The 15,179-nt window shown below is 37.6% G+C and overlaps 1 protein-coding gene across 2 annotated transcripts; it reads right to left on the reverse strand.

The window, feature by feature from the left end:
• Positions 1–4: 4 nt before the first annotated feature.
• LOC146463979 (uncharacterized) lies at positions 5–14,694 on the reverse strand. Of its 2 annotated transcripts, none has more exons than XM_085083761.1 (4): positions 14,448–14,694; positions 4,317–4,506; positions 3,716–3,843; positions 5–2,677 (listed from the first exon to the last, which is right to left on the reverse strand). In XM_085083761.1, the coding sequence occupies exons 1-4, from the start codon at positions 14,469–14,471 to the stop codon at positions 2,450–2,452; spliced, it is 570 nt and encodes a 189-aa protein (XP_084939887.1). In that variant the 5' UTR covers positions 14,472–14,694; the 3' UTR covers positions 5–2,449. The 2 variants fall into 2 exon arrangements, with proteins under 2 accessions (XP_084939887.1, XP_084939886.1); XM_085083760.1 differs by lacking the exon at positions 14,448–14,694 and adding an exon at positions 9,881–9,990.
• Between the last annotated feature and the right edge of the window lie 485 nt (positions 14,695–15,179).

The raw sequence follows: 15,179 nt of genomic DNA on the forward strand, positions 1-15,179 counted from the left end.
TTGTAGCTCTTCTTTATTCTTTAAGGAACAGGATCTTCCCTACGTCAACTCTACAACAATTCTACTCTATTCTACGAGTATCAAATCATGCCTTGCTTTATAGCGTGCTGTAAACATGTTTACGACCGTAATTCAACCAAGGCTAGATGGTCCCAACCAGAGATAAGAACTGGTTTTGCCAAAATACACTAACCAGAGAGAACAACACAACTATTCTAAGAAAATAGATAGAAAGGGAAACCAATCAGGCTGATAAAATCCTTGAGAGTTTTCCCTTGATTTCAATATTCGAGGACGACCGAGACAATGTTAAAGGAAGTAGCAAACCTGTCCACAGCACAGCTGTTAACTATAATCTCTGAACAACAGGAAAATGTGAAATAATCGGGAAAATCTTGATATCTTTCAAAACTACCGAAAGGAAATAACAACTGTATTCTAAAATTAAAGTCGAAAATGCACCCTTACATTAGCTTCACAAAACTAGTATTTTTAGTATAAGCATACCAAGCAATACCTTTACACTAAATCAACGCTTACTGATGATCGAAAAGCGCTTAGGATACATGTATCTATGCTGTCTATGTCAACAATATTCAAATTTCGGTCACAGAGGTATTTTTCCGTAAGCTTTGCTGGGATATTGGCACTTAACAAGATGTCTTGAGCATTTTCAATGCCCAAGAGTTGTTCAATTTTCGTGAAAATTAATAATTAATAGCTTCGTTTGACTGCCGTATACAGTAAAACTAGTAAATTGTTTTCTCTATTTCTGGCATCAGCAACTTGAAGAACTTGAAACGTTTTGTAGGAGTTAGTTATTCATCCGGGTCCAGTTGTTCAAAGCCCGATTAAGCTAATCCTGGGTTAACGTGAACTTTGATTCAAGTTTAATTATTAATGAATAAGGATGTTTCCAAAGGAATTTTTTCCCTTAGTTTTGACTTATACTTTTCCCTAGCCCCTTGAATTAGCTTTTAAAAACATTTTTAACAGTTAGCAAAATGAAAGATGTCTCTTAACTTTTAAACATGCACGGATGATTAGCGTTAATCGCCTTTTGAACAATTGAGCCCCGGTTAGTATGCGATGTTTTTCTCGTATGCTAATTTCCAACGTTCACAAAAGCATAATTGTTATCAACTCTATTGACACACGCTTTTCCAGGAATGTTTTTAAAGCCGTTCAAAAAACTCGCAGCTCGTGTTTTATCGGGTCTAAAACCATTCGGCCGTACCTCGTGGTTTTGACCCGACAAAACACTCCTGCTCGTCTTTTAAACATTACTTAGTCTACAGTCGTTTATTGGCCTGGCTGCCACGAGTCTGTATACCTCAGCCGTAGAGCATCTGAACTAGTAATAGGGTGGTCAAAGGTTCGACTCCTGTGTCACTGACTGAAACAAAATACCTCTATCATTTATTCACCAGACTTAAAACATAATATCACTTTTCTCTCAAACAAATATCTAGTTAGCCTTTCATGGATAAAAGTTTCTAACTGTTTATATTTGAAAAGGGATCGGTCAGCCAAAGTTTTCTTAATTGAAAATGATGAGTCATCATCTTAAATAGACCAAAAAGATAATAAAATAAAAGAACGGCATATCAAACTTGACTCATTTGAAAAGAAACAGCAACATAAAAAAAAACAACGCCGGTACTATCTACCTATTGTGGGGTTAAGAGATTAACTACAAATAAGGTACGGGGATTCCCCTGATAAGATTTTTCGACACATTCCTTGTGTAGTATTTGGTATGTATCGAAAACATCAAAGGAACCGCAGCTTATACAGCTCAAGTGCGCTCTGAAGTGTTCTCGAGCTGAAACTGGTCTGGCTTTCACAACTGTCCAGTAGTATTTATTTTTGCAGTTGACTCGAGTGTCTGTTCCATTCTGTGTGTGAGTTAGTTTAGTTTTGAAAGAGGTTCTAAAAAGAATTACCAGATCTCCTTCATACCGTGTAAACGGAAAATGTCATGAATTGTAATCTATTCGAAGCCTAATCTCAAACGGAAATTAAACGGAAGCGTCAAAGGTCGCTTCTAATGACACGCTCTTTGAAATGTATCTTTACAACATTTAAAGGGACCAAGAGAATCGATTCTGCTCCTAAAATCCTTGTTGGCCTTCTCCTTTTTTCAATTAAAAGATCGGTAACTTTAAATCGTCAAACGTAAAAGGTGCACCCCCCCCCCCCCCCCCTACTGAGACCCTCCTTAATTTGCCATCTACAAGGCTAGCATAAACCTTTTCTAGCATAAGAGCCCATCCCAATGGCAACTCGTAAATGGCATGGCCTCTCACTAACAATTTAACTAAATTAGCACCTAAGGGGATTACGAAATTATAATTTTTGTAATATGCGGGAAAATATGACTCATTAAGAATATTCCATAATTATAAACTGATCGCAATAGCTTCCCTGGGCCTTCACGAACCAATTCTTAGGATAACTGACGTTTCTGCCTTATAAATCTACAAGATATTTCTGAACGAATATCATCTGTCTCTATAAGAGATACGTTTTCACTGCAGTCACGGGTTACTCCAATACACATCGTTACGTTAACAAGAGTGGGTTGGTATACCAATCGTCTCAGACCTTGTTTCTTGCCGGTCCTAACAAACTTGAACGCAAAAGCCTGGTCACTTGTATTTCTGCATTGGTGTTGCTGTGAATGCAAGTGGAAATGTTATTAAACGTACTTAAGAAATGTTAGAAACAAATCAGTGCTCTTCTAGGTACTCTTCTAATGGCCGAAGTGTTAATTTGCCAACCATCAAACGAATAAAAAAATTAACCGTCAAGGGATATATTACCGTGAATTCGAAAACAGAAGGTATACGTATTTTAACCTTCAATATCTAATCCCCTCGAAGTCATTAATAATTCATGACGAAAAAAAAATAAATTTCTACCGTAAAGGAAGTTTGGAAATGTGATCTTAATTATCATAAAATTGGTGAGCTTTTACTCTGAATTTCTCCAAGAATTATTTTATGTTTTGAGAAGATATATCACACACTCCAAAGACTGTTTCTTTCAAGCACCTAAAAGTTGGTTGAAAAACTGTTTATTCACCCACTTCTCTGTGTCTGGAAATTTGATGACAACCCTCCCTTATGTTTTATATTTTACGAGAACGTTTGGCCAAAAGTTCCCAATAGGGTCTGGAAGAGGTTTGTATCACTGACCCATGAATTAGCCAAAACTGAGCGTTCAATTTGTGAAATCAGATGCAACCAAGTGATGCAGATTCCCGCATTTCACATTAGCTGTCAGTGGTGACTCGAAGTCACAGCCAATATGCCCCAAACTTTTCAAAGTAACCCGATCAGGCAAATCTTTCCTGATTTGTTTTGAATAACCAAAAAGTTGAACACTGAATGATGAGCTTACAATGCCCTCTGTGACATTGACATTAGCTTAACCAAGGCTCGCAGTTTACTGTCACTTTCGCTCAAAAACCACAGGGCCAATGGGCCTAATACGCTAATACTCCTCTCCTAAATTAAGATGTTTTCAACGTATTATTCCTTATAATAGTCTTTTGCTGGAATAACTATAGACTATTGTTAAGAAACATTCCTTAAGATACCCCTTAAATTAGGAGGGCTCCGTCAGATTTTTTTTTTTTTTTTTTTTTTTTTTTTAGAACTTAACGGTAAAGTAGAAAAGAACAGAGTTTTTGTTCATGAGCGTGACTCACCTCAAACACAAGTTTCCAATCTTGATTTTCTTTTGCTGCTTTTAGTGCGTACTGAATTCGGCTGCGTGGGTCAGTAAATTGAATACACTTTGATCCCCGCCTTCCTTTGAAATTTATTATCTGAAATCCTTAATGAAATAGTATTTAATTGTAATTAAAAACATCTTTCAACCTTTATGGATCCCTGAATAGCCCTCGTAAGATCTTCTTCTCCCAAAAGTTCATAAATCCTTCAAGGCTTCTATTACACCATAATCGTTTGGAGACGGAGGTTGGACAATTATATTCTCCGAATCGTTTATCCTTGTGAGATGATCTCAGGACGGGGTACTGTACATTACGTGCGCACTAGAGTGGCTTTCAATTAAGAGGCGGAGTCATTTGCTTTGGTTTTACTTAACTGCGCTCTGTGATTGGCTGACAATTTCCTTTTTGAATCCCAATAACCCTCGTAAGATCTACGTTTCACGCATAGCAAGAGAGGGTGATCCTCTCTTGCGCATAGTCATAAACTGTACAAAAATATCTCTTAAAGGAGGCACCGTCCTCAACTTCGAGCACACAAGTTTGTCGGGCTCACCTGTCATGTGCGTGTACTTACCAGTGTTGGTGAATCTTTTCCATTTTAATGTACATCGGCGCTCTCCAGAAGAAGCTGTACAAAGCACTCCAAGGGCACTCCCATTTGCGCATTTCAAACGCTCTTCTCTGAAGACGGAGCTAAGATAATATGAGGGCTGAGGTTTAGGGTTGACCTCCAAACAGGCCGTCAACAAAAACACGACCACAGCCTGTGAATAGAAAAATACAACGCCGCGCGTGAAATTTTAAGTCAATAGGGACCTTAAGATTGAAGTTTGTTTTCGTTTCCCGCAAACGGCAAAATTCTAAAAGTCACGTGACTCCGATCCTGCCGTCCCGTTTGAGGTTCAGGTTTCATCGTCAAGGACACATTTTAGAGGTAAGTGAATTACGGCAGAGTTTTTCGCTGGTTTTAAAATTTTAAAGCGACGTTTAAACGTCAAATTTACTGTTTTTAAAGAGTTATCTCGATGAATTTAGAGATTTTTTTGATTCAGTTACGAGATGACAAAAATTAAATTTAAAACAACAACAGCTAGCTCGATACTATTCTCCTTGCAGCAGCCATCTTGTTTTCCTGAAAGTAAGCCATGATGCGTACGTAAAAAGTACCCCTCGATCTTAAGGCCCGGATTATGTACATACAGCAAACTCCGAACTGCAAACTGCTGGTCGAGGTTTGCGGTTTGCGGTATACAAAGGAAACTCTTAATCTTAAGGTCCCTAATATTCACTTCCAGTTGGACGTGTAATTGTTTAGTGCAGAATCTATTTAGTGACAGTTTTAAAGTGATTCAACAAAACCAGACAGCCGGAAATACGTATACGTCTGCGTTCACAGCCTGAGTAGACCGTGAATGTATGTACCGCTCGAGCAAACTTCCTGTGGCAAGTTTTAGTGACCATCTTTGTTACTCGTGTCCAAATTTTAGCTGACAAATGCATTTTTTAGGGACAAACTGGGGCACTAGTTTTATGTGTAAAAGGAAAAAATGTCATGCGAACTTTTGATACAATTGTTTCCTCTCGGCACTTTGTGCCGTGTTCGGAAAGCTTTTTTTTCGTTTTCCGAAAAAGTTTCCCATCAGGTAACCTTAGCATGAGGCCTTCCTGAGGGGAGGGTGGAGGTGGACAAAATGGGTAGGAAGGGCTAACTTCTTTCATTCTAAGAAGTATTAGAGACAAAGACTGATGACGAACTGTAATCAATGCATTTATAAACAAGAGCTCCTTGGAAAAGATGGCCTGCAATAGCCGCTGTTCCGTAATGAGTTTATTGCGTGCCTGCGAGATAGGCAACGTAAAAGCTGTTATCTCCAGAAATATTTCTTCGTGCATTTTTTTTAATACCGCTGTCAAAAGAAATGACATTCGAACTCTACTGGGGGGTTAGGCTGTCATCATCCGGCGAGCGAGGGAATCCGTCAGTTGCAGCTGACAAGTTTCAAACACTTTTAAAACACATTTTTCAATCAAGGCGGTCAAATCTTATATAGTTATAGTTCTTTGGTAACTACTGAAGAAATTTTTTCAGAGCATGTGTTCTGGGGAGGATAAAAATGAGATGGTAGATCCACAGTAATAACGGTGCAGTAGAGCAATACGGAGACATAGGACCGGCTGAGACTTAGCTTAGCCTTGTTTAGCTTTGATCACAATATAGGTAAGCCAAAAGCCAAGAAAGAATCTGAAACTTTTTTTTTTCGCTGTAATGTGCCGGGCATTTGAACTGAACAGCTCGTCCAGTCCCAGCCGTGGGGCATTAGCCGACCTAGTTTTACAAAAATCCGAATGCCCACGGGGCCGGTCAGTCCTGGGGGAGTGTGCAGTGCTGGAAATGACTGATGCATTAAGACAGACTCTCCCAACTTGTGCCTCTAGAAATATGCGTCAAACAGTGTGGAGAATATACATTTCGATATTGGAGCTCAAGAATTGACGAACATTTTTTTTCCCACGGATCTTTTCAAACAACTTGTTAACGATCGCACAGTCTTGGTTTCAGTTGATGAAGGTATTACTTACATTTCCTTATTCTTAGAATTGGAAGAGGCAGACTTATGGATGTGCTCCTTCCGTTGCGTGCAATGGTCACTGCTCGGGTGAACTTATATTGCGACGTCTAAATATTGCGTGCAACGTAAAATCTTGTTATCTCCAAAAACATTTCGTGATGTGTTTGTTCTGATAAAGTGGAGGATAATAAGGCTATAGTTATCTGGCTGAGCCTTGAACCCGTCAGTTTGCATCGGACGCGATTCAAACGCCTCGTGTGATTAAGACGCGTGTTTCAATAAAGACGGTCGAACGATAGTTCTTTGGTAACTAAAGAAATTGTCTCAGAAGCTGATTAGTTCATCAAGAGAATGTCTCAGTGCTGTTGTCCTTTTTTTTTATGGAATGAGAAGTGGACTTCCAAGCACGGTTTTCTTTTCTTTTCTTTTCTTCTTATATTTTCAAAATCAATATAAAAGCGGAAAAAAATTCCTTCGCGCGTACGCGCCACTTACGAGCAACAACAAATAATCTCGAAATGAAACCTCGCTATTATTCTGCAAACCGGATAGCCTGACCGTCAAAAATTCAGTAAACTAAAATGGATCGTTTTTTTTTTTTTTTTTTTTTTTTTTTCATAAAAAAATCAAAATGGTCTTTTCCGAGCATTTGCAAATTAGTAAAGGACAATTTCAAATGATAGTGAACCTAACCGCAGACTCAGTAGAAAAGTCTTCTGAACACTGGACAGCTCAATAAACTTAACTAGAACTGAAAAAAAAAAATGGTCTTTAGTGTAAGCATTTGCGAGAATCGGCGAGCATAGCGTTTTCTCTCTTGTTACAAGTACGAGCATTGTTTAAATTTGTTTTGCCACCTTCTTAAAGACGAGCAGGTAGCGCTTTTGAGAATTACGTACCTTATCAAAGAAGTCCTTTTTCCGGTTCAATTTGGTGAGTGATCTAGTGTGCTTAGTGGAGTTTCATACCTTTTATGCTCCCCAGCTGAATTTATCTAACGGACTCCGCACCCGAGTGATGTGAAGTTAACAAAAATTACTGCAACTAACGCAAGTTCACGCGGAGTAAAGCCAGAAAAGTTTTCTCGCAAGGGAGATAACTAAATCTAAAGAACCTCTCGCCTGATGATGGATCTGAAGATGCGCGGCCCGTCTTCAGTTTTCGCGCTCTGAATGGTAGTCATAATCATTTTACAGTAGATAACGAGTTTTTCACGTCGTGTCTTAAAAGTATATAATAAGGCAGGTTCTGCTGTAGAATCTTGAAAGTTATATCTTTGAATTTTGCCAGGTTATAGTGACCGGAAACCCCGGAAACAAACGGTAGTATGTCCATGACCGTCTAGACATATCATGCCGGACGGCTCAGTCAGTGACTTGACCTAATAGCGCGATCAAGGATTTTTTAAAACATCTGAAGCTAATCGATAACAACAACATTCCTCCTGACCCAAAAACTTAAGCTTTCTGGTCTTAAATTCATTATGACTCCTCCAGAAAGAAAACAGGGAGAATTTACGGGATCAGTCACCGAATAAACAACAACAACAACAACAACAAGTTAGCAATCAAGATATGATACAGTATAAATCAAATTGTTTTACATAAAAGTCTCTTTTTTTTTCAGTCTTTTCGAACATGCGCGCGATAACAGAGCTATGTTTTAGGGCAAAATCAGCAACGAAATGAGTTACCAACCTCTTTTCTTTATTTAGATTTTCCTTTCCTTTTTTATGTAATACTCTTAAAAATGATTCAAACGAGATATTCGTTTACACAATGACTGTTTTCACTGCGCTTGAGAAGTGGGACGTTACCTTTGGGCCCGATTAGGGTTTAATTTTTTTTTGTAAGTTTTCTCCTTTTTTTTTTTAAGAGGTGAAAGCTGAAAATACCCGATATAAAAAAAAAACAACAACAATTTGTAATCATTTAGAAATGAGTTTTAAATCCATTTAGTTCGTCCACCACTTATCCTCAACAGCCTCATCTGAATAGGTCAATTCGGCTCTTCCTATGTTAAATAGGCACGTACATGAAATGTTTTTATAAAGGTCTCCGAGTTGGTATGTTTAAAATGATTTCGACAGATTATCCACAGCTAGGTATCACGAATTATTGTCACGGATACCGTTTTCTTCTAAATACACCTAAAAACCGATACAGTGTAACTTAAAAATCCTGACTTGTGCTCACTCAGAAAGTATGTACGGTATGTAAATGACAGATGACAGACGCCTTTTCGGTGTTTAAGGCATCAAAAGCTAACTTAAAAGGATAAGTTTTTAGTGAGGATTTAAAATGCTGCAGTTATCTAGATTTCCGTATCGCGAGAGGTAAAGCATTCAACAGTGGCTGGAGTCACGGCGGCGCACCTATCACTAAATGCTTGACATGATTTGTCCACGAGGGAAGTCTGGTAAAATTCCATCACTTGAGCGTAAGTGATAGGCAGATTGTTTCCTTATTGGATGTAGACACTTGAGTTATGTATATGCACTTACCCAAATTACACAGGCGATCTATGCATTAGTTTTTTCCGCCTCGTTGGCTAGACCAGAGGACTTTAAAACGGGAAATAAAATTAACGAAATATACTGCAAAGCATGAAATGTTTTGCAAAACCTGAATTTTGTTTTTGCCATTTCTGCGATTTTGCCTTCGAATCTAATAAAAATAAACATATCCTCTCTCAAGACAGTATTTCCACTGGTACATTGCGAGGAAAGAAAGCTTTCCAGTGCAAAAAGTTAGGACAGGCTGTAAATAATGTCCATATGAAAGCCTGTAGCTAAATTCACCAACATGTATCCTAAGTATTGTTTCAATAAGTGAACGACCATCGTAGTTATGTGCGTAAATTATCCAGTTGTTGCTCTCCTTCCCAAGAACAAAATGTCAATTTCCAGTAATTCGAGACGAAATTTGAAAACAAGTCAATTAATGAATCAAATTTACAAGAGAAATATCTCGGCGCAGCTTGAACAAAAACAAATCCTCCGTTAGTTATCGGTTTTGCCAATGATCGCGATGAACAATTTCATCGAAATAAAATCTTCATTAATGGTATTTCTAAATTATTACAAAACAATCCTTGATTGGTTAAGTTTTGCAAATCGATCGATAACTGCCACACGACAAGTAAGCTTGGGAGACTCATTAGTTTGGCTTCTCATAAGGTATGGTTCAATGATCAGCAGTTAGAATATACCCTTGAAAGTTTCTAAAATTTCCCCCTTCTGTTATATGTTAAAAAAAATGCATGTTGAGTCTTGAGAATCATCAAAGATATAATTGTACAAGATAAATCCTATTCGTATATAGACCTCTCATGCTTTAATTATTGTGCTAACTCTAAGTGCCTCCTAAATTTTTAAGAAAACTTTTAGCAAGAGGTTTTTTTACGAAGACTTCTTAGTCAAAGACTTGCCTTTAATTTGTGAAAGGAAATATTTTTTTCACCAGGCAAAACCTTAATAAGTCCAGCAAAACACCAAAAGATCACAACTCCCAATATAACCAACTCAAATTCTAAGCCTTGATTCTTTAAGCTGTCTAGCTTTACTTACTGCAGAGATGAGTTTTAAATCCATTTAGTTCGTCCACTTGTCCTCGGGAACCTCAACTGAATATATCAATTCGGCTCTCAAATTAAATAGGCACATACACGAAATCTCAGTTTACAAAGGTCGGTTGGTATCACAGTTTTGTTCATGTTATCTCTATTCGTCAGAGGGGGGTGTAGGGGTGTCTGAAACCAGGCGCAGCAAAACGTAAAAAATAAAAATACGCTATCGAAGTTTACCAAAATATCAAAACCGTAGTTACAAATGTGGAACATGCCGTCATCAAGACATTAGGTCCGGAATTCCGGCATTCCTTATGTATTCTGATGAACGTGTACGTGGATATTAATCAACGTAAGATCATCACACTGGTAATATAATATATACTGTACTATTTCCAAGACTGTTCATTCAGCAAAAAAAAAAAAAAAAGCCGCACACACGCAATCACGTGAAGGATTGATTATTGAAAAATTCCATCAAATGTATTTCTCCGTTGTTCTGATTTAATGACCAATGGCTCCTTTCTTGGACTAACACACAAAAATCCGTAAAATCAATGAGTATTATTCTTGACAAATTACTTTCGACTCTCGACAGGGTCTCGCCATATCAGTTTCGACTCTCGACATGTTAGAGATGGACCATTTTTATTTTTATATTGATGATATGAAACACAAAGGTGCATTATTTTACAAATAATTACACACATTTTTGTCTGTTGAATTTAAATTACAGTTTAGTTTTTAGTTTAGTTTTTCATTTGAGTTCATTTAGTCTAACTGAACGGGATCCTACCAGTAGAAAGGATTGCTAGATGTTTTCTTCGCTTGACCAACTGAGCATGATTTTTTTCTCTACTTTTGCTGTGCAGGAATTTTTTGGGGTAATTGTCTACCCCCTCTCAAAAATTAAATTGGTCCATCCCTTATTCTCGACTCTCGACAATTACCGAGCCTACATATCAGTTGATAAAATGACCAATCATATCAAGTATTAACAGGTAAAGGCTGAAACTGAACAAACCGCAAGCCTTGCTTGCACAATAATGGTCCCTGACTGTACAATCTGGTACGCTGTACTTGTTGTACATGCCTGTAAAACGTAAACAAAACAACAGGGAGCAAGAGGATCCGAGTGAAAACGAAACACCGCAGAGGTCTGCAGACACTTTTTTTCACCGATTACCGCGGCCTCAAATTTATAAAAACCGCATACTGCTTAGTCTTACCGCAGGTTAAAATAAAAATTTACGCAAAACAGCATCACCGCAAACCCTTACGCCCCCCTCTTCCAGTAATTCGCTTTCTCTGCTCAAACTGACTTGGATTCATACTACCAGTGGAACAATTCTGGCTATTTTTATCCGGGTTCAGTTATGGCAGAATACACAGAATATCAGTTACCAAAAGAATACAATTCCAGGTCTTCCCATTAACACGAAAAGCTTCCCAAACGGAACACAATTCCTCTTATTTTGAGCGCATTGTATTCCGTTCATTCCACTATCGGTTTTCAGCATTTCAGAATTTAAGGGATCAGTCACCGAATAAGCAACAACAACAAGTAAGCAATCAAGATATGATACAGTATAAATCAAATTGTTTTACCTAAAAGTCTCTATTTTTTCAGTCTTTTTGAACAGTGAGCGCGATAACAGAGCTATGTTGTAGGGAAAAATCAGCAACGAAATGTGTTAGCAGCCTCTTTTTTTATTTAGATTTACCTTTCTTTTTTTATGTTATACTCTTTCAAATTACTCAAACCAAATATTACCTTACCCTGCGAGCAGAGGCCCTTCGATCTTTCTAGATAAGTCGGGACAAACTTGTCATACGGCATAATCGCCTGGAGAATCGAATCAAGTCAAATCTTACCACCTTCTTTACTTTTAATATCTTGCCAAATAATCTGTTTTACTTAATTCAAGACGGTTTCGATCTTTATGCATGATGTTGCCCATGACTCTGCACATTAGACCTCAAAAAGTCTCTACCGCCTTTCAAATCAAGTTGACTCGCATAACACAGGGTTCTCTTCTGCTGGTAATGTACTATGTTAAACCATCCAGAACAACGTAATGCGGGATTCTATCCGGGGCTAGATTAGGACCAAATCTATGGGATTCTCTGAATAATACTACACGCGAGATCCCCCGTGAGGGTTTTCAAAAAAAGTAACCCACAATATGTTTTTGTATTTTCTGTTTTCTAAGGATGTGTACATTGATTTGCCTGCCATTATTATTCAGAAACTAATACATCAACATTTTCACAATGACTTCCAAATGCTAATTTTGTTCTTATTTTATTATACCTATGCTAAAATTGCATTATTGACACTGTTCTTGCATTTGCTCTGTAATGTCTACCGTTCTATTGCATAAGCGATCTATACCTTTCTTACTTTTCTACATTTATGTTAATATCTTAATGGCTACCTTTCATTTTATTTTATTTTATTCTGTTCAAATTTGACAAGCCGGCGGGGTTATGACAACCCTCTCTCCAGTTCTGTCGCTTCCAGCTTCGACTAGCCAATGCTATTTGCGGAAAGCGACAATTTTTTTTTTTTTTTTTTTTTTTTTTTGTCATTCATAAAGTTTCCTTTTTCTGTTATATTCTGAGAGAAATGCACGTCAAACCTCGAGAGTCACCAAAGATATAATTGTAGGAGATAAATCCAATTCGTATATAGACCTCTTATGCCCTAATCATTGTGCAAACAGAAAAGTAAGTACCTCCTTGTTAAGAAGCTCAACAGGTTTTTTACGAAGACCTCTTACTTTAAGACGTGCCTAAATTTTTCTCCTTTTTTTAGGAGGTGAAAGCTGACATTTTTTCACTTTCAAAACCTTAATAGCTCCTGCAACACACCAAAAGATCGAAAATTCCCGATATCAGGCCAATACAATTTGTAAGCATTAACTTTAGAGATGAGTTTTCAATCCATTTTGTTCGTCCACTTATCCTCAGCAACCTCAACTGAATAGGTCAATTCGGCTCTTCCCATGTTAAAAAGGCACATACATGAAATGTTTTTATAAAGGTCTCCCGGTTGGTATGTTAAAAATGATTCCGACAGATTATCCACAGCTCTGTATCACGAATTATTGTCACGCATACCGTCTTCTTCTAAATACACCTAAAAACCGATAACTTAAAAATCCTGACTTGTGCTCACTCAGAAAGTATGTATTTCCAAGTGATGACAGCTGACAGACGCCTTTTCGGTGCATGTTTAAGGCATCAAAAGCTAACTTAAAAAAGATAAGTTTTCAGTAAGGATTTAAAATGCTGTAGTTATCTACATTTCTGTATCGCAAGAGGTAAAGCATTCCACAGTGGCGGGAGCCGCGGCGGCGCATCTATCTCCAAATGATTGACATGATTTGTCCACAAGAGAAGTCTGGTAAAATTCCATCATCTGAGCGTAAGTGACAGGCAGATTGTTTCCTTATTGTGCGCAAACACTTGAGTTATGTATATGCACTTACCCAAATCACGTAGGCGATCTATGCCTCGTTGGCTAGACCAGAGGACTTTAAAACGGGAAATAAAATTAACGAAATGTACTGCAAAGCATGAAATGTTTTGCAAAACCTGAATTTTGTTTTTGCCATTTCTGCGATTTTGCCTTCGAATCTAATAAAAATAAACATATCCCGAGGAATACTGATACCTCTCTCAAGACAGCGTTTCCACTGGTACATTGCGAAGAAAAAAAACTTTCCAGTGCAAAAAGTGAAGACAGCCTGTAAAAAATTTCCATATGAAAGCCTGTGGCTAGATTCACCACTATGTCAGTATCCTAAGTATTGTTTGAATAAGTGAACGACCATCGTAGTTATGTGCGTAAATTATCCAGTTATTGCTCTCTTTCCCAAGGAGAAAATGTCAATTTCCAGTAATTCGAAGCGAAATTTGAAAACAAGTCAACTAATGAATCAAATTTACAAGAGGAATATCTCGGCGCAGCTTGATCAAAACCAAATCCTTCGTTAGTTATCGGTTTTGTCAATGATCGCGATGAACAATTCCATCGAAAAAAAATCTTCAATGATGACATTTATAAATTATTACAAAACAATCCTTGATTGGCTAAGCTTTGCGAATCGATCGATAACTGCCACACGACAAGTAAGCTTGAGAGACTCTTTAGTTCGGCTTGTCATAAGGTATGTTCATGAATCAGAAGTTAGAATATACCCTTGGAAGGTTCTAAATTTTCCTCCTTTTGTTATATGTTGAGAGAAATGCATGTTGAGTCTTGAGAATCACCAAAGATATAATTGGTAAAAGATAAATCCTATTCGTGTATAGACCTCTCATGCTCTAATTATTGTGCTTACTGTAAGCGCCTCCTAAATTTTTAAGAAAACTTTTAGCAAGAAGCTTTTTTTTTTTGCGAAGACTTCCTAGTCTAAGACTTGCCTTTAATTTGTAAAGCAAGTGTTTTTTCACCTGGCGAAAACTTAATAGGTCCTGCAAAACACCAAAAGATCTTAACACCCAATATAACCAACCCAAATTCTAAGCCTTGATTCTTAAAGGTGTCTAGCTTTACTTACTGCAGAGATGAGTTTTAAATCCATTTAGTTCGTCCACTTGTCCTCAGGAACCTCAACTGAATAGATCAATTCGGCTCTAATGTTAAATAGGCACATACACGAAATCTCAGTTTACAAAGGTCGGTTGGTATCAGTTAAAACGTAAACCGCAATACCGCATCGAAATTTACCAAAATACAGAAACCGTAGTTACATGAATGTGGAATATGCCGTCATCAAGACTTTACTCGGCATTCCGATCCATTAGAAATGTGACCTTGTGTATTCTGAGGAACGTGTACGTCGATGTTTATCAATGTAAGATCATCACACTGGTAATATAATATATACTGTACTGTTTCCAAGACTGTTCATTCAGCAAAAACACAAAAACAAAAAAGCCGCACACACGCAATCACGTGAAGGATTGATTATTGAAAAATTCCATCAAACGTATTTCTCCGTTGTTCTGATTTAATGACCAATGGCTCTTTTGTTGGACTAACACACATACATCCATAAAATCAATGAATTATTACTCTTGACAAGTTACTGTCGACTCTCGACAGGGTCTCGACATTTAGTCTCGACTATTGACATGTTAGAGATGGACCATTTTATTTTAAAAAGGTAATAAGAGTGCTCCTGATAGAGCACTCGGATTTCTTTTTTCCGAGTATGGACAGTATGCCTGTGTCTCTTTCTTAGAATAATACATCATTCTCATTCATGCACCACGCTGGAAATATACCA

This window comes from Pavona decussata, unplaced genomic scaffold (genome assembly GCF_977016875.1).
Source record: "Pavona decussata unplaced genomic scaffold, jaPavDecu1.1 SCAFFOLD_170, whole genome shotgun sequence".
NCBI classification, from domain to species: Eukaryota; Metazoa; Cnidaria; class Anthozoa; order Scleractinia; family Agariciidae; genus Pavona; species Pavona decussata.